This window comes from Mastacembelus armatus, chromosome 23 (assembly GCF_900324485.2).
Source record: "Mastacembelus armatus chromosome 23, fMasArm1.2, whole genome shotgun sequence".
NCBI lineage: Eukaryota > Metazoa > Chordata > Actinopteri > Synbranchiformes > Mastacembelidae > Mastacembelus > Mastacembelus armatus.
This window is the reverse complement of record NC_046655.1, coordinates 15,698,849-15,717,425: the sequence shown is the minus strand read 5'-3', so window position 1 is coordinate 15,717,425 and position 18,577 is coordinate 15,698,849. Positions and strand designations below refer to the sequence as shown.

Below are 18,577 nucleotides of genomic sequence, written 5' to 3'. Positions count from 1 at the left end.
TGACAGTGAAGGTTGGGGGAGTCCCACATCTGGAGTCTCCTCTCACATGGGGAGCAGATATGACAGAGGGTGAAAAGCTGCATGGACACACGGTTTATTCAGGTATGACCTGGTTCACATGGGAGTTTTCACCCACTCATGTGTGACAAACTGTAAACACTGAGAGTCACACTGAACCTGACATCTTCAATTAGGGCTGCAGCCTATGATTGACTCAATAATTACCTTCAAACTAGTAGTTCCCTGCTCAGGTCCATCACCTGTTTGCACACAACGAGCCAAACTGCTAATTTCTGTAAATGTCCTGTCATGTCTGACTCAAACTTTACCACATTTGGAAAAGTCTGTGAAAACACTCTGATTTACCAGACATGAATAAACATGTGAGTTTGGTTTTGAGAAGATGTGAGTGAAGAAAGAGCAAAGCTAAGTGGGAAAACAGGAGGTAGTAAAGTAGTAAACATGCAGAGTAGAAGCAGAAATAATCCGGAGCAGCATTTCACTTTCTACAAAACCACTGGACTACATCCCTTCATCTGTGCACAGAAAAAGCACCTGAACCTTCACACTGGGTTCTCAGCTCGACAGCAGCTGGACTGACTGACATTGTTGTGGTTACCAGAACAGCTGATGCCCCCCCCCCCACCCCCGAAAACATGGGCGACAACAATGGGAGTAAATCACATAAACTAATGTGATGGATTCTGCATCGACTGCGTGGTTACGTTCCTGCCCATGAGCTCTAATGTGCCCGTCCTTATTCTCTGGATGTGTTTTGTTGGTGTGGGGGGAGGGGGATGATACTCAGAGCTCAGTGTGCAGTCTGGCAGTTTCATCAGCCATGCTAATGGAGTCTGGAGCGAGGTCACGCCGGCCTGAACAGATGAAAATAACTGTATGTGAAACTGCTGCACATTTCAGTTTCTTAAGGTGTCGCCCCCAGAGACCTGCCAGCAGGCCTGTTTATGGCCTTATTAAAATACTAATGACTGCTTTTGTCTCTTTACTCAGTCATTCAATCTGCTAAAGATTTCTAAAAGTGGTTTTAGCAAAGTAAGTGGAACAATTATCAAATGGGAACAGGAGATAGTACGGATGCCACCACAGTTTCGGTTCTGATTTGCAAAGCCACCCTAAAAACCAGAGGTTTGAGGTGTGTATGTAAATCAGACTGAACAGACAATAATATATGAAGTTAATCATCAGAATCTCTGCTCCCAACTGCATCTTTAGTGTTACAACTAATAATAAGTCCATGATCAATTATCTTAATTATTTTTCTCAATGAATTTATTCATGGTTTCATCTATAAAATGTCAGAAAACATAAAACATGACCATCGTTAATTCCAGCAGTAATAAATTGTAATTGGAATCATTTCAGACTGTTTGCTGTCTGTGAGGCCTATTCCTGCCTCCTGTACCTGTTATCCAGTGAATCTGAACTGTCTCTCCAATCACAGGTGTCTATTTTGAAGGTTAGTCTTATGTCTTTGTTGTGTTTGACTGATGAAGACACGGTCGTGTCAAAACACCATTAAAAGCAGCTAATTTATCAGTGTGCTCCAGTTTTTAACTCTTCATATTCAGTTTATTGTCATATAACATGAAAGAAAACAGGAAACATCCTGGTATGAGACTAACAAACATTTGGCTGGTAAAATATTGTTTTTTTTAAAATTCAAATTATTGTCCACAGGTGAAACGTTCGTTGCTGCAGTGTCATGATTGGTTTTACAGATACTAAGCATCTTCCTAACTTCATTTATTTGTTGCTTCAGCAGGGAGGCGGTGCAGCTTTATGGTGTAACGGTTGGTGCAGTTTTTATCAGGGCGGAGGGGAAATCCTATCTTTATTATCCTGCTTCCTGCTGGCATCCGGCTGGACTTTAACTTCAGGGACATATCTGAATTACAGCATGTGACTGGGTGGAACTGCAGAACTACTTCACATTATATTGATATTCCACTCAGCTGCAGGTGTGGTTTTGCACTATGACAGCTGTTATTTAAAGTCCATCACCATTAACCAAGTACAAGCTGCGGTGGCTTGTGGTGGAGGAGCAGGAAATGAATTCAACACTTTGCATGCTGGGACACTGGTAGTGAACCATGCAATCCCCTAATGAGAGGAGCCGATTCCTGACATCAGTCTTATGTCAAGACAGTAACGTGGTCCACAGCTCTGCAGCCTCACCCACAGTACCGGAGCCCTGCGAGCAGCTGTGCAGCCTGAACTATCAAACATCACTTACGATACAGCAGCATTTTTAGCAGAGGACTCCAAAAAGACAACTCACACATTTAATCACAGCATTTCTTTGGTCTTCAGGCATATTTAAGCCTTTCCCACGTTAAAGCTATTTGTCTGTGAGAGCTGACACAGAAATCTCCCCCAGGTTTCCCATCAGCCTCGAGAAACATTAGCCTGGTGTCTGCACATTTTCTAGCGAGGAGGGCAGGGTTCAGCCACCGTCGGTTTAATAGAAACACTTTTAGCTTCCGCTCTAACTGGACCTGAATAAACAGGTTTCACTGCTAGAAGGCCTTTGTGAATAATTCCCAGGTGTCTCTCAGCCACTTACTGTCATCTACACTGTCAGCCGTCACATTAGCTCCTGGACCTCCATCTCACGACACTTAACTAACCAGGACATGAGAGGCGCCCTGCAGAGCTGCAGGTGAGCCACTGAGCGGAAACAGCAAACACGCGATAGGCTAAGACACCTGTCAATCAAGCAAACGCAGCCTTCTTCAAACCTACACCGAGTAGAAAGTGATTAGTGGTTTAGTATAAGATTTCAGCCGACACCGGTGGGACGTGTGTTCATGACAAACCTGCAGTGCTCGTGTCCTGATTCCACAGTAATTCAGAGCTTCAGGTTTAGAGTCGAGATGTACACAGAGAATTCACACTGGACAAGGAAGATGTGAACTGGGATTTCAGTATTCAGAGAAACCACTTTGATTTGTGAGGACATGCTGGCAGACACAGTTGTTCCAAACTGCATCAGTGAAACAAGACTCAGTTTTTATTCTGTGTGGTGATGGATGTGTTTCAGGATGATCTCAGAAGCTGCTGACACTGTTACATGTATTTCTATTTTGCTTCCCTTCCTTTCTTTGTTACTAAAAATGAGACACTATCAATCTTCTCTTTGTGCAAAGTTACAAAAATGTGGAAGACTGGCCAAAAGTGGTGCATCAGTCTAAGGACTCAGAACAGAGCTGTCACTTATTCTGGCCCAGCTGGCCCATGTCGTGTTGTTAAACAAAATCTTCAAAAGCTGAAACTCAAATAATCATTCATCGAAAACGATGTTAGGTAACGGCCGACATGCTGCCGGAGTTCGTCACCGTTTACTGGACATGATTTTTTCCTGTGATTCTCTGAGCGACTTCGACAAGTTGCGACGTTTTGCACGTCGGACTCCTGTACGTTGTCCAGACCTGCATGGTTAAATATAATCACAGTCACGAACATCAATTAAAGTGACAGTAAAACAACTTAGAGGGTGGGAAAGATCCTCTGTAAACTTGTATATATTTAAGATGGATGATAGAGCGTAACGGTCAGTGCTAGAGTTCAGCCAGGCTCAGTCAATCCCTGTGGTGCTCACATGTCAGCGCCCAGTGAACCATCATAACTAACAAACACTCGTGTCCAAAAACAGCCCGCGGACGAAGCCGTGTGGTGTCTGGTCAAGAAGCAGCTCATGTTCTCAGAAGCAATCAGCTGATCAAACGGTTCTGGCTCGGGCCTCAGAACAACTCGGCTAGGAAGGATGTGCAGTAAAGAAGTCCACTACAACTCCCAAGATGCATTTCACTAGCAAACACCTAATCACAAAGCTGAAGATAAATATTCCACTTAACAGAAAGCCAGCAGCTTACAGTACATCTGTTCACTTTCTGCTTCTCAATGCATCAATGACTACAATGTCAGCTGAGGCTCATGGGTACTGTAGTACTTAGATGTCCTGCAGGCCAACAGGGAACAAAAACCTAGTCGGAAAGAGGGATGAGGAGCTGACAGAGAATCCAGCAGAGACCCAGAGTGACATTTAAAAGCTCAGCAACATGTGGACTGAAGTATGAGGCTGCAGCAACAGGCGAAGAGCGTGCAGGATGAGGCGGGCCAGATGCAGAGGTCGTCTGCAGCAGCTGAAGTCAGGCTTTCAGCATGACTCAGACTGAATTACGATGAGCCAAACACAGGGAGGCTGTGCGGATGAGAGACGTTGGAAATGTTGCATCATTTGATAGTCAGGGCCTGCTCCTGCACCACCCATGAAGCCCAGAGTCCTCGGGATGTTAATGATCCTTCAGGAGGGGGGCGAGCTTTCTCTGCTGTCACAAGAAGAATCAAGCCTTCTACATTAGACACCAGGCTGCAAAACAGTCCTCAAGTCAAGCCAGTCAAGTCCAGGATTAACCAGCTGTTCAGTATTCACACATTGTTTTAGACTGAGTGAGCTGGAAACCACCATTTTTACTAAACAGTGGAATAAAAATGTTAAGAAATCTGAGTTTCAGTGAAACCAAAATGACAGATAATCAATAAGTTGATAGATATAGACGGACATATCTGATAGATATTATAGATGGATATATATCTGATAGATATTATAGATGGATATATATCTGATAGATATTATAGATGGATATATATCTGATAGATATTTTCTCTCTGATGCTCCTTTAAACATACAAAAAGCACAATAAAAATCATTTCTTGTAAAATCTATTGCAGCTGCTTCTGTCTGAAATCAAATTTGTTGACATGATAAATGTTTTAGTCCAGTGGTTTTATGGTAGAAAACATGAGCTTTAGTATCTGATATCTAGTGAAGTTTATTAATTCCCACTTTCTGAGGTAAACTGGTGAAGCTTTGGTGAAATGTCTGAGTCTGAGTCTTTTCTTGTCTCTGTCCGTCTCTTTTCTGAATGACTCACACACTGTCTGTGCAGGCTGAAGCTGCAAATCTTTTTTCCTTCTTTTCATTTTTTTATTTTCCCCCTGCAGCTCCCTGGGGCCATTCCATGGGAAAAGGAACTTTTCCTGCGGCCCTGGGAGAAATCCAGCTATTTTAGGAAAACACGTCACTGCTTTGAGCTGCAGCCCAGAAACTCTGTCTTATTTCCACCATCCAGCTTTTCTTTTCTCTCCGTACTTGTTGCGCGCAGTGTTTACCTTTCATTCTAAGCCATGTTGATTTGAAACTCTTCATATTTTACAGAAGCTCTCTTCGGTCCTTCTAGTGCGCCGTGCCAGCAGCGCGGAGACATGACAGATGTTGCAGTTCGTGCACAACTTGTGGAGCAGCAGCGATCTGTTGTGGAAACGTCAGCAGGCTTTTGTCGTGAAGCGGCTGCGGCGTGACATTGCAGAGCCTCTCTCCGTCTCGTTCCCTTCGTGTGTGTCACGGATGGATGGAGGAAGACCAAGCCCTGAGCCACAGGTATTCACTTAGGGTCGGACCATGAATGAAAAAACAAAAATCTCTGCATGAAAATCTCATGTTTGCATGACATTTCTCGACTTTCCACAGAAAGATGCATCCACGCTATTATCAAACTGTGTTCATCCGTAACTGCATGTTCGTATTTGCTAACATCACTTCACATCTCACCGTAAACACCGATCATGTGATAACCTTGAGCCTGTGCCACACTGGAGACAACAGGTTCGTTACGCACGACACTTTCCGTGCACGCAAAGTCTCCGAAATCCTGCTATTTTCTCATAACATGGATCATGTTTTCTGCATGTTTCTCCCCAAAGTATGTGGACAGGATTCATCCTGAGCATATGTGCGTGCATGTGTTTTTATTTCCTCCTCAGTGAGAGAGCGTGCACACACACGTCAGCTCGGGGAGGGCATAGCCTGCTTAAAATGCAGTGAATGTGACAGCCGAGCCGACAGTCCAGACTACAGCAGCGCTTGGCCGGGAAAGGTGAGCGCGGAGGGGGCGCCCAAACATGCCAGCGGAACCAGCTCACCCGCAGACGTGACGCCGACACACCGACACAACAGAAAAACACGCGGAGACGCTCAGCTGGTTTCCAAATACGCGCGGGGGTGTCGGAGGAGGAACAGAGAGGACTGAGGAGCTGGAAGCGTCGCCCTTGTCTGGGGGGGGAAAGATGACAGTCGTGCCCGGAGAAAACCTGGACGAGACTGTGGCACTGGCCGCGCTGTCAGCCCAGGATGTGTACGACCCGGAGAGAGCCGAGAACCAGGAGTGCTGTGAGCGGGTGGTCATTAACATCTCCGGGCTGCGCTTCGAGACGCAGCTGAAGACGCTCGCACAGTTCCCCGCCACTCTGCTGGGGGACCCGCGCAAGAGGATGCGCTTCTTCGACCCGCTGAGGAACGAGTATTTCTTCGACAGGAACAGACCCAGCTTCGATGCCATCCTCTACTACTACCAGTCCGGGGGCAGGCTCCGGAGACCCGTCAACGTGCCGGTGGACATTTTCTTGGAGGAGATAAAATTTTACGAACTGGGGGAGGAGGTGATTGAGAATTTTAAGGAGGATGAAGGATTCATTAAGGAGGAGGAGCGCCCACTGCCTGAGAACGAGTTCCAGCGGCAGGTTTGGCTCCTGTTCGAGTACCCCGAGAGCTCCGGACCCGCCAGGGGGATCGCCATAGTTTCCGTGCTGGTTATTCTCATCTCCATCGTGATTTTCTGCTTGGAGACTTTACCCGAGTTCCGAGAGGAGGTCAGAACATTTGAGGAGCAGCTGGTGCTGGTCAACGGAACAGTGCGCGCAAAGAAACCAAACCCGTTCACAGACCCGTTCTTCATTGTGGAGACGCTCTGCATCATCTGGTTCTCCTTCGAGCTTCTAGTCAGGTTCCTCGCCTGCCCGAGCAAACCCGCTTTCTTCAAGAACATCATGAACACCATCGACATCGTGGCCATCATGCCCTATTTCATCACGCTGGGGCTGGAGTTAGCGGAGCATCAGGGGAACGGGCAGCAGGCCATGTCGCTGGCCATCCTCAGGGTCATCCGCCTGGTCCGAGTCTTCAGGATCTTCAAGCTCTCCAGGCACTCCAAGGGGCTCCAGATCCTCGGGAAGACCCTGCAGGCCAGCATGAGAGAGCTGGGACTGCTTATTTTTTTCCTCTTCATCGGGGTCATCCTCTTCTCCAGCGCCGTGTACTTTGCCGAGACCGACGACCCTGCGTCCGGCTTCAGCAGCATCCCGGACGCGTTCTGGTGGGCGGTGGTGTCCATGACCACCGTGGGCTACGGCGACATGTGTCCGGTCACCATCGGGGGGAAGATCGTGGGCTCTCTGTGCGCCATCGCCGGGGTGTTAACCATCGCGCTGCCGGTACCGGTCATCGTGTCCAACTTCAACTACTTCTACCACCGAGAGACTGAGCACGAGGAGCAGTTCCAGTACACGCACGTGACTTGCGGCCAACAGCAGCCGCAGTTTGGAGACTTCAAGAAGAGCGACAGCAAGCCGTCCCTGTCCAAGTCGGACTACCTGGACAGCGACGACGCGGACTCCATCAAATACACCAACTGCAGCCCGCACAAAGCCTACACCGGGAAGCTCACCGACGTATGATTTTTACCGGGGAATTACGCACGAGCGGCGCTCTGAGGGAACCTTTCAGTGTCATTCCCAGCTTCCTGCGCTCTGGTTTGAGTTTAGACTGGCGAGCTGCTTCTTTCTGCCATCAAAGGGAATTATTTAAAACACCACCGCGGATGGATTATACGAGAATTCACATTTATCCCCTGGACTTGTCTTCCATTACGCGCGTCATGAGTGGGAAAAAGCTTAGAAATCATAAGCCTATAGCCGATCGTAGCACTTTATTGTTATTATTATTAGTGTTTATCTTAGTAAATGCGTAATTTATTGCCCCAATGATGCAGGTTTATCGTTTACATTTGCTTTTCTGTCTGTCTGACCCAGAGACACAACACAGGACCAATTTCATCTAAATTTACAGACTGAGGCAGGAGGCACGTGGTGGCTGTTATTATGATCCCTCACACACACACACACACACACCTGTTATCTCACCCTCATGGATTTCCATTCAGGCTGCATGGAGCTCAGTGGTGATCAGATGATGTGCAACAGGCTGTTTACGAGTCTGATACAAGAATTTGGGTTAATCAGTGTTTTACAAAAGTGGCCTCTGCACAGGAGCCTACACGACAGCAGTCAGGGCGCACGCACCTTGTAATTAACACACACACACTGAATGAGCAGGCTCCAGGAGGTGAAGTCCTCCACAGCAGCCTGTTAGAAGCAGCATCATGAAATCAGCTGCAGCTCTTCCAAGCCAAGAGCGCCCCCGTGTGGCTGAACAGAGACCCTGCATCTTCTCACTGGATGCAGTTTCTATAGCAACCTTCCAGACGTTTCTGCACTGTGAGCCTCAGAAACAAAAGGATTCAGGCTGAAACAGTAGGGCCACGGCTCGGCGAGGCCAGAGAACCACCATGTTGTGGAAGCCTCCATGTTGTTTGATTTCACCAGCTGAGACTCAAGCATCGCCTCCATCTTTACCAAAACACTGACCTATTATCCATGTGCCTGATCCACACAGAGAACATGGCCCACACACACAGTTCAAACCAAAGATTAGTCTAATTATCAAAGATAAAATGCTCATCACATACTCACAGGGTCCACAGCGCTGTTTTAAATGACATGTTTAAGACTACACACACAAATGGGATTCATATTTAGTAAAACAAAGTAAATAAAAATAGTTAGTCAGGACATTCTGTAGATTATATAAAATATAATACTGTTGATGTTTATATTAGAGAGGCTGACACATGTACTGTAGAGGGTGATATTTTAGGAGAAAAATCAAAAACCATTCCAGCAGACATTAGGGTTCTACATAAACAAGTGCTGTGACACCACTAGAATGATCAAAGACTAACAATAGACAACACAATGGATCAAAAATACATTAAATCACAACCATTCAGGTCCTGCCATTTCTGCACATCAGCAACATGTGGAATCACGTGAAGGTCAAAACCCGGATCTTTGAAAATACCTAAATTTACCTGATTTAAATGTTTGGTCTTGAATCTTTCTATCAGCAATTTGTAGTTATTTAAAAACCACATGACAAATTCCAATATTCAAAGTTTTCTATTCAAATTATTCACATCAGACTAGTGTCGCATCTAAAGACTCAAATTTAACAAGTTCAGTTCAAGTATCAAACTGATCTGAGCAGCTACAGTTTCATAAGATACGATCAAAAGCTTCACAACAGCAGAACAAAACGTTCAGTCAGAAATGTATTGTCAATCAAACTGAACAGATCAGAAAAGTTAGTCACATGATTAAAAAGAGAGAAATTCAGGATTTGTGAAAATTCAGGTTTTAAAGTCTTTAAATGACAAAAAAAAAAGCAATTTGGCTTCCAAAGTAAAAGCTTCACTGCCATAAATTCAACATAAATGTCAAAATTAAAGATTTAGTTTCTTGTAAATTCAAATTCCCACAGTTGCTGAATAAATTTGTCTCAATCAACATGTTAACTCCTGCTCCTGTATTTCCCCAACACAGCCAACCAGCCTCTGCCTGACTAAGCCAATCAGATCATGTATTCCTGTAACTGAGGTTTCTATAATTAGCTCTTCCTTTAGAGCACCTTTACTCATCTGGACTGCAGGGACGAACCAGTCAACCAAACCTGCTGAAAAGGGAATTTTTAAAGAACTGATGGAATAAAAATGATCCCAGCAGACATTTTCACTGTGAAGGTGTTCACCCTCCTGTTGGTTGGATTATTATGTGATGGACAAAGGCCTGAGGCAACAACACACAGACTGACGGACGAATCTTCAGCTCAGACGACCTCAGGTTCACCCTCTGGAGGGAAGGTCCAGACAGAGGTGAGTTACAGCTGCACAAACACGTGCACACGGCCCGACCAGGGCAGGTTCACTGACAGTGCTCACAACTGATCATGTCATTGTCAGGCTGCAGCTCATTAAGACTCTAAGCTCTAATGACAATTTAGAGGTTGTTAGAAAACTGGTGGTGCATGTGATCTCTCTGTACATTGAGATCAAAAATGATCTGGGCCTGTGCAGCAGTTTGCCTGGTTGGTTTTCAGGCTGAGCAGAAAGATCACTCACTGCTCTGGGAAAAACAAAATCCTTCATTTGTCAGAGGTGCCATCCAGGATCAGACCAGTGTTCACCACTAAAAATCACAATGTGATTAAAACTCCACTCCTGCACTGACTGACAGCATCTTTACCTACAGATCAACACCACAGACAACTACATCTAAGTTTTTCATACTTCCTGTGTTTGGGGCTCAGTACATCAGCATGTTTATGATTTTAGGACTCAGCAGTGGAACGTTCCCTAGACAGAAATAAGTGTTCTGTGTTACAGTCACCTACACACTAAAACAAAAACCTTATATCTTCAGCTTCATTGAGAACCACAGCACCACTGTGGGTTTGCTCCTCGTTAATAGGTGCAGCACAGTGAGGCTACTGGTCACAGACTGAACAACCAGTTTGAGTCTGTGACCAGAGGAGCAGTACTGTTGTCTACCTACAGGTGGCACCAGTGGCTGCTGGGAATCTGCTCGTTACAGGTGTTGCGGCACAAACAGCTGGACGGTCAGTTCTCTCAGCTGCTGGTGGGTGAAAAAAAGACTTAGGGCAACAGCAGGGAGGGAATGTGGGGAAGCAAACAGAGAGTTAAACGTTTCCACACTTCAAACCCTGGTGAAGGTTGTTGTGATGTGAAAGCAAAGCAGACCAACCACAGGATATAGGACTGAAGGGATTTTGTCTGATACATCACATCATTGTTCTACAAAAAGCTGGATTACCAACTAGGCAGACCAGGCAGCTGCCTTAAGGCCCCAGTACTCCTGTGCTGATTAGTTTGTGTTTATTTCACTGAAAACTTCAGGCACAAGTCCCCCTGTCCTCTGCCTACACCAGGCTCAGGGCTCTGCAGGCAACAGTCTAACTTAAAACCAGCACATCTCATTTGTGACTAAACTGAAAGACACTAAATCACAGTTCTGTAGCTAAGTGACTCCCTGAGGAAGGTTGGCGTTTAACCTCAGGACAACAGTGTGAGTTAGTGGAGTCACAAGCACAAACTAAGCTCTTGTCTACTTTCACTCCTCAGACTCACAAAGTTCTGTGTTTCCTTCTGATGTGATTAAAAGCACGAGGCTCTGACTGGAGAAGGCTGACACGTTGTTGAACCTCGTTCAGCTTCACCCAGACCAAACTAACCAACATTCAAACAAATATTAAAGCACATCGCAAAAAAATAATCATCCCATGTGAGTTGTCCTCTCACAGGCCTAGTGTGGTCGTGTGTCACACTCCCCGGACTTGAAAAGATGTCTGAAATACATTTCCTAACAGAGCAGATTTGTCAGCGGCGCTCAGACAGTTGGTGTCGGCTCAGGGTGCAGCCGGTCAGCTGATTTGTTTGCAGGAGTGTGAAGGTGACGTGTAGGAGAGTGAAGCATGTTCAGAGCGTGTTGTATGAACCACAGGCTGCTCGTCCACCACACTTCTACACTTACATAATTACTTCTAATTATTTCACCGCATGTCACACTCAGAGATGTCACAGCTCCAACAAGCATCACGTTAACTGACCGTGTCCCCCCCAGGAGGGTTTTTGGTCAAAATCTGCTTGCCCAGCCCCCTCCCTCCGCCCTGCACGTCCGCTCTGAACATATGCAGCCAATGCAGGCGGAGGTAAACAGGTTTCCCCTTGGATGACACTGCTGCTGTTGATGGTGCAGAGTTACACTCTGACAGCTATTGTTAGCGTCTCTGTCACTGCTGAGGGAAAGTGTCCTGCAGCCTGGAGTGGCCTGCAGTGAGTTACACCACCCACCCACTCACCTCCAGCCAACCCACTCCTTTTCCACTTCATCAAAAACAAAGAGGCGAAAACAGCAACATGGAGGTAAAGATGAAGGGAGGGCATTGAGTGGAGAGCGGGAAACAAAAATAATCATATATCATGTCAACACTTATCCTTGACTATGGAAATAATCCAATAAAATAAAAAATAGTGAATGAAAAAAATCTCAGTTGGACGTTACGGTTCATTTAGGATTGACCCTGAGATTTAGGTTACAGGTGAGATCAGCTACTGACCCATGTGGTTAAACTGTTTATTTAACAGCTGCACTTTGTGTGTTGCTCCTGGTGGCAGCAGGAAAACACTGAACTGACAGATTCAATTAATTATGTTTTATATATTATATGAATCATTGTTTACACACCATCTCCAATATTTTCATGGATTTTGATACTGATTATTCCTTTACATCCCGTTACTTTCTCTTCCTGGAGTCTGTTTTAGTGTTTGCTCAATGGAAAATGTGCAGCCATGCTTACAGATGCCAGCTGATAATACCTTGTAGTGTCTGCTGGAGTGAAGTGAAGCTCAACAAACTGCAGAGAGCAGTTTCACTGGGTTATTTACCAAAATACGTGAGTACGCAGCTGGTTCCACAGCTACTGTTTATGGTCCAGCTCACCGACTGCTTGGTCGTCCTGCTTCACCTCGTCACGTCCTGTTCAGAGAAAATTTATTACAGTGTCTGTGGTCACAAATAATTTTCCCATCATTCCATTGCTGCCACCTGAGATAAATAAGGTGAACATACAGAGTATCTCTGCCGACTCCACCCTGCTCTGTCCTCTCTCCATCTCTGTGCTGTGTCAAAGACAGAGACGGCAACCAAACAGTTTATCGCCTAATGAAACTGGGCCACATCGATGTCGAACATTTGTCTCATTGGACATAAGGCTGCTGTGGAGAATGCAGTCAGGTGACTCTCACCTGAACATGGCTGTTTCCTGTAACCATCACTTCTCCATCTGTGGATGAGCAGACATGAGTGACAGTTTGTCCCAGTGCTTCTGGTCACTGTCCATGTTCTGTAAATGCACCACAGAAGAAGAGACATAAACTATATTCATGTCAGGTACCTGTAATTAAAAGCATAACATCATAATTAACATGACGGGTCTGGTTTTTACAGTTGGTCTAAAGGGAGAGGAGGCTGTTTCAGCACATTATATCATGTTAGACAGTTTCACTGAAGCTGCATTTGGAGAAATAAACAGAGCTAAGACGAATATCTGGTTAAAAATAAAAGTTCTGTGAGAAGTTTGGATCATTAACTACAGGAATAAAACTGTTTACATTCAGTCAGGCTGCTGATATGGAAAATGTCTGTCTGCTTAACTTGACACTTAACTTTAGTTGGTTTGCTAGTTAGCGTTAGCACTGTGCTCATGGTGATGTATGCAGATTAGCCATGTGTATTTATGTTCCTGCTTAATGTCAAACTGATTTTTTGTCAACAAACAATGCCTGATAATATTAAATATTGTTTCACCTCCAGTCAGTGAAAGGAAAAGCTGACTCCTTACCTGGCAGGTGTGCTAGCAGGTTAGCTCAGGAAGCTAACATTAGCCAACAGGCTAACGGACAATATTTACACCGTGAAACTTCAACCGGAGACTTTCTGAGTCTCGGTAACGACGAGCAGTTTAACTGAATGTGATTTTACTAACTGCCGGTTTAACGAACCAGTGTTTTTATCTGCACCGTGAAAACTACCGTTAACGGCTCCTTTTTCTTCTTCTCTTATGTTTTTACCGACAACGTTAAAGGTGTTTCCGCCACCTACCGTGCGGGCTGTGCAACAGCATGAGTCCATTCAGAACCACTGAGCCGACTGTTTCTATTGGCTCAGTGAGGACAGGACAGGACAGGACAGCATAGAATAGAATAGAATAGAATGGAATGGAATGGAATGGAATGGAATAGAATAGAATAGAACATGCTTTATTTTCATTACATGGTGAGGTACAACAGAATTGCAGTGGTCTGGTTTGGATTGATAACCAGAGATTTTATCATTTCATCATTTTATATTTACTCTCAGCATTTTGTTGCTGTCCAGACAAAGATTTTCTTCAATCCTGAGCTAAAACCCCTGCAGCCAAATATCTAGAAACTGAACAGAAGCCTTTTTGTTTGGTTTTTCAGGAGGATAACCACAGGATGCTCCTACTCCAACTGCCACTACCCATCATCCTCTTCTCCCCTGGTCTGATGAAGGTGAAGTCAAGGCCTTTCCGTTAGCGGAGGACATCCTGACTGCATGGAGCAGAGCAGCAGTAGAGACTCTGAGGTACGACAAACACTACTTGAATCATCGTGCTACACATCTTTCCAACATGTCTGCTGGCTGACCTCCAGATGTTCATGCATAGATGTTTTTTGGGAGACTGCTCCTCTTGATGTAAGTGCTGTCTGTACGTTGCATAATCATATTCAAACCAAAACATATTATTGCATGCTTGGAAAGTAGAGCATGTAAACAGAGGAAAAAAAGTCTGACTTCTGTGTCCATGCCTCGACGCAGCACTGCTAATCTGAAAATGGGAACAACAACCACACGACATCAATATCAACTTGATTTGAATATTCTGTTCGACCGGTGGTGGAGTTAGTTGCTAAATCTCTATTTTTTAAAGTATCACACTGTATATGTTTTATATGGGGAGGAATTGGTTAACCTCGTGGATTCTTTTCTAGATTTTTAACATTTTTGCTAATGTGTTGTAATTTTTCTTTGATTTTTGCCTTGTTAAGAAAATACAGCTCAGATGAAAGTGTCTGCCTGCAGAAAACACTTTAAAAAGCTAAAGACCATCTGACCCTGAAAGAGAAACCTTAACGCAGGAGACAGAGAGAAAAGACAGAAATGCATTTATCGCAGACATTTGACATTTGATTTTCTTTACTGTTGAATGTTTCTGTTTGGGTTTCTGATCAGAATGCTGTAATATCTGTTATATCAATAACATCTACCTCAGTGTCTGCTCATTAATGACAGAAGCTTTAACCCCTGAATGACCTTAGCGTCCCTCCATCATCACCTGGGTCGAGGTTACGAATGCCTTTCTGAAATGATGCGGTGCAGTTAAAAGAACCCAGACACTATAAACTGCCATTGAATAACTTAGAGAAGTCCTGAAAAACTAAAGAAACCATCACCACAGTAAATATGAAGCCAATATTGGCCTTTCAATGAAATATCAGATGTCATCCAGCCTGACAAAACAGCTTGAAGCCTGACATGATGATTTTCTTTGCACATTTTATTAACTTATTTGTGAAATTGTTAAACGTATGTGTGAGTGAATGCGACTATTTCTGAATTAATTATTGATTTAAAGGGCAATAATCTACTGCAGAGAGGTTTCCTGCCATTCAACAGGTGGCCAGCCTTTCCTAAAGAGCTGCTGTGGCTGAGGTTTTAGTTGAAATGAGAAGTTTGATGACGGCTGAGAAAAATTCAGTCTGGGGGTTGATGTTTGAGCCTCGTGGATTAATTGTCTAAAAATAGTTGGACTTTTTGGGAAATTGTCCTTTTACTTGTCTTCGTGAAAAAGTGACGCATGGACAGTTTCATCAGTGTCCAGAGCAAAGATAGGCCCAGGCTGTGTTCAGTCCAGCTCAGCACAAAGACTGGACATAGTGGGAAACTTCTAGCCTTGGTTCAATAAATATGCAGAAATATATCTCCCAACAACCTAATAGCTTCTGTATTTTTGGTGTAATAAAGTCCATGTTTCATTTAACCAAATATCCTGTATCTTAAAGACAAACCAAGCTGGGAAACAGGCTGTAAACTCAGAGTTAGATCACTCTAACTGTGGACTGGCCTCCTGCCTTTTTACACACACATGCTTCAGGAGGCTTCCCTGTGCCAACATGGTGGCCATGCTCATCTGTGTGTTTGTGTCTGTGGTTTCCACCTGCTTCAGTCTTCACACTGAGCTGGGCTAAACACCCGTTCATGTTCTGGACGGACACAGCTGAACGTATTGTTTTATCTTTCATCTGTTTCTTGTTGTCATCATAACGTTCTGGCTCTACTCTGTAAAAACACAAATCCAGCATCAACAGTTTGGTCTCGTTGTAATTTTGCTTTGCTGAGACAGAAAAACAGCCGAGGGAGATTAGTGTTTGACAGAGGCACTGATGAGCTGTGATGTTAAGGTGTCCTGCGTACTGTATGTGCAATATTAATGATACAGCATTTTCTTCCTGAAAGACTTGTCAGATTTTAACCATCACTTGATATTCACCAAATGTAACATCCATCGTTGTGTTGATGTTCATCATGTTCATCATGTTCATCATGTTCATCATGTTCATCCTGCGGTTCAGTCCAGGCTTGGGTTTTCATGCAAAAATGGAAAAAGCAATAGTGTGTGTGAGCTCCGTGCTCGGGGAACTTCAGAAAGCATTTCTTTTCTTCTTTCTGTTTTTTATTTACAGTTATTACTGTTTATGCCATGTTTATTTTGACATTCTCCAAATTTGATCTATTTTTGATAAAATAAATCATTTGATGATGATTGATGAGCTTCAATCTGCATGTGTTTCAGATGACTGCACATGCAGACGTGTCATTTTCTGTTTCGTGTGTGATTTTATGTCATAAACATTTCCACATGATGGATTTCAGTGGGTATGAATGTGTTTTTATTTGTTTTAGCTTTGTCCTTCAGCAGAGAGGAGAGTCAGGAACCAGGACAGTGAAATTATGACCCAGTCCCAGTTAATATCAACAAACTCCATGAAGGGACCATCAGGCTGCTGATGACCTGAAAATCAGTGTTTGAGAACCAGAAGCCTCATCAGCAGGTAGCGCTGATGTGGGTTAGTGGGGCCCTGCTCCACCCCCCGGTCGGCTCATTAGGCCCTTATAGGTTTAGGCACAAAGAACTGGTGGTTTGGTTTCAGGAAAGATGATGGTTTTGGTTCAAATGAGGACTTACCAAGGTGAAAACGTTTGTTTGAGACGTGACACTAATGGCTCCTCCTCCTCCTGTCTGAAACTCTGGGGTTTTGTCGCCTCCTCCCTAAAACATGGACGATGTGGAAATCTGTGTGTCAACAAACTGGAAGCTGTAAAAGTCATTGGTACGAGCGCTCAGTGAAAATCCATTCAGACTGACACCTCATGGGAATGATCTTTGTAAGGTAATATCTTCACATTATAATCTTCATACCCACTAACTGAAAGTTAGTGCACAGTGTCAGAAAACCTGTGAGAATGAATAACGTCCTGTGTGCTGCACATAACAGCCACTCAGAGCAGAAACCCCCAGTTTGAAAAGTCAGAATGATCCAAAACAAACCCTGAAAATAATCCATCTCATTTTCAGGAAGTTCTACAGATGCAAGAGAGAAATTTCAGCTTCATTACTTCAATGTGCATCATGTTTTGTGAATTTATTTTGACCCTCAGTTCTGAAACCAAATTTGTATTCTGCACCTCAGAAGTCTGATTATACCTTATTATATATATTATTACCATCATTCCTAGGCAGCACCACACATTCATCAATGAGCAATAAAAAATACAGCATCGTCAGTTCATCTGTGTGTTAACAGTGCCTTAATGACATTTCCTTTTAGTTACTATCCCTGTCAAATGCACCTGAAGTACAACAGAAGAAGAAGCTGTGTATTTGTATTAACACAGGGATGCACGTAGAAATGATGTATTGTAAATTAATGTATTGAATGTACAGTGAGTGTGTTTAGAGTGAGAAGAACTAAGAAAAAGTAAAAAGGTTTGTTCTGTTCTCCACAGAAGCTCAGAGCTGCTCCTGAGAATTATTCTCTCGTCTATAAATAATTTGATCGACACATGAAAGTGAAATCAAAGAAAATAAAAAAAGCAAATTGAACGTAAATTTGAACTGAGTGGAACTAAAATAACAAGATTTAGTTTTAATAAAGCTTTCTCATTATTGTGGAACACACTGATCCTGCTGTTCTAGTGGTGATTGAAAAGATAAAGTGCAGTCAAAATGATGCATCTTTTGTAAACTCACTTTGAAAATGAACACGCTGTTGGGTCTGTCTGACTGCAGCTGACGTTTGAAATGGATTTCCTGGGCTGGTGTGAAATATTGATGTGTTTTCAATCATTTCTGTGGTTTGAATGTCAGTGATCAAAAATACATTTGACAGAAAAAACAGTTTGGACTTTAGGTTAAACTCTTTAAACTATACTGTCAGAGTGGAACAAGACTGAGACTGCAAAAAAGACAAAATAATATCACAGCCCTTAGTGCGTGTTAGTGTCCACGTGTTAGCGGTCGGTCCTGTGCTCATTCACCGAACTGTGTTTGTCTCATGGTGTTTTCCTGCTTCGGCAAACGGCAGATACAAAAAAACTCTGTCTGCAAAACCTCAGCGTGTGTCTCTGTGTAGAAAGTCTCAAATAATAGAGTTTATTTTGTTAACTTGGAGTGTCTGTGCTTCACTGTGTGACAGGTAGAAACCTAAAGAAAAGTCTGAGGATGTATATATGTGTGGTTTGGGATCATACACTGAATATGCACAAAAGAGTCATCCTGAAAACTAGTTGTGACTAAGTTTAATGTGGCCTTTTCTTTCTCTTTAATGTACTGCAATGTTGTAAATGATTTGTATATGACATCATGTATATTAAAGTTAAG

The 18,577-nt window shown here is 43.8% G+C and overlaps 1 protein-coding gene across 1 annotated transcript; it reads left to right on the top strand.

Annotated features, from left to right (window-relative positions):
* Positions 1-5,909: 5,909 nt before the first annotated feature.
* On the top strand, positions 5,910-18,500 carry LOC113142335 (shaker-related potassium channel tsha2). The gene is made up of 2 exons (XM_026327333.1): positions 5,910-9,905; positions 14,076-18,500. The coding sequence occupies exon 1, from the start codon at positions 6,148-6,150 to the stop codon at positions 7,591-7,593; it is 1,446 nt and encodes a 481-aa protein (XP_026183118.1). The 5' UTR covers positions 5,910-6,147; the 3' UTR covers positions 7,594-9,905; positions 14,076-18,500.
* Positions 18,501-18,577: the final 77 nt, after the last annotated feature.

Bases quoted from the DNA above. Each gene is read 5' to 3' on its own strand.
- LOC113142335 (XM_026327333.1), top strand. From the start codon at position 6,148: ATGACAGTCGTGCCCGGAGAAAACCTGGACGAGACTGTGGCACTGGCC.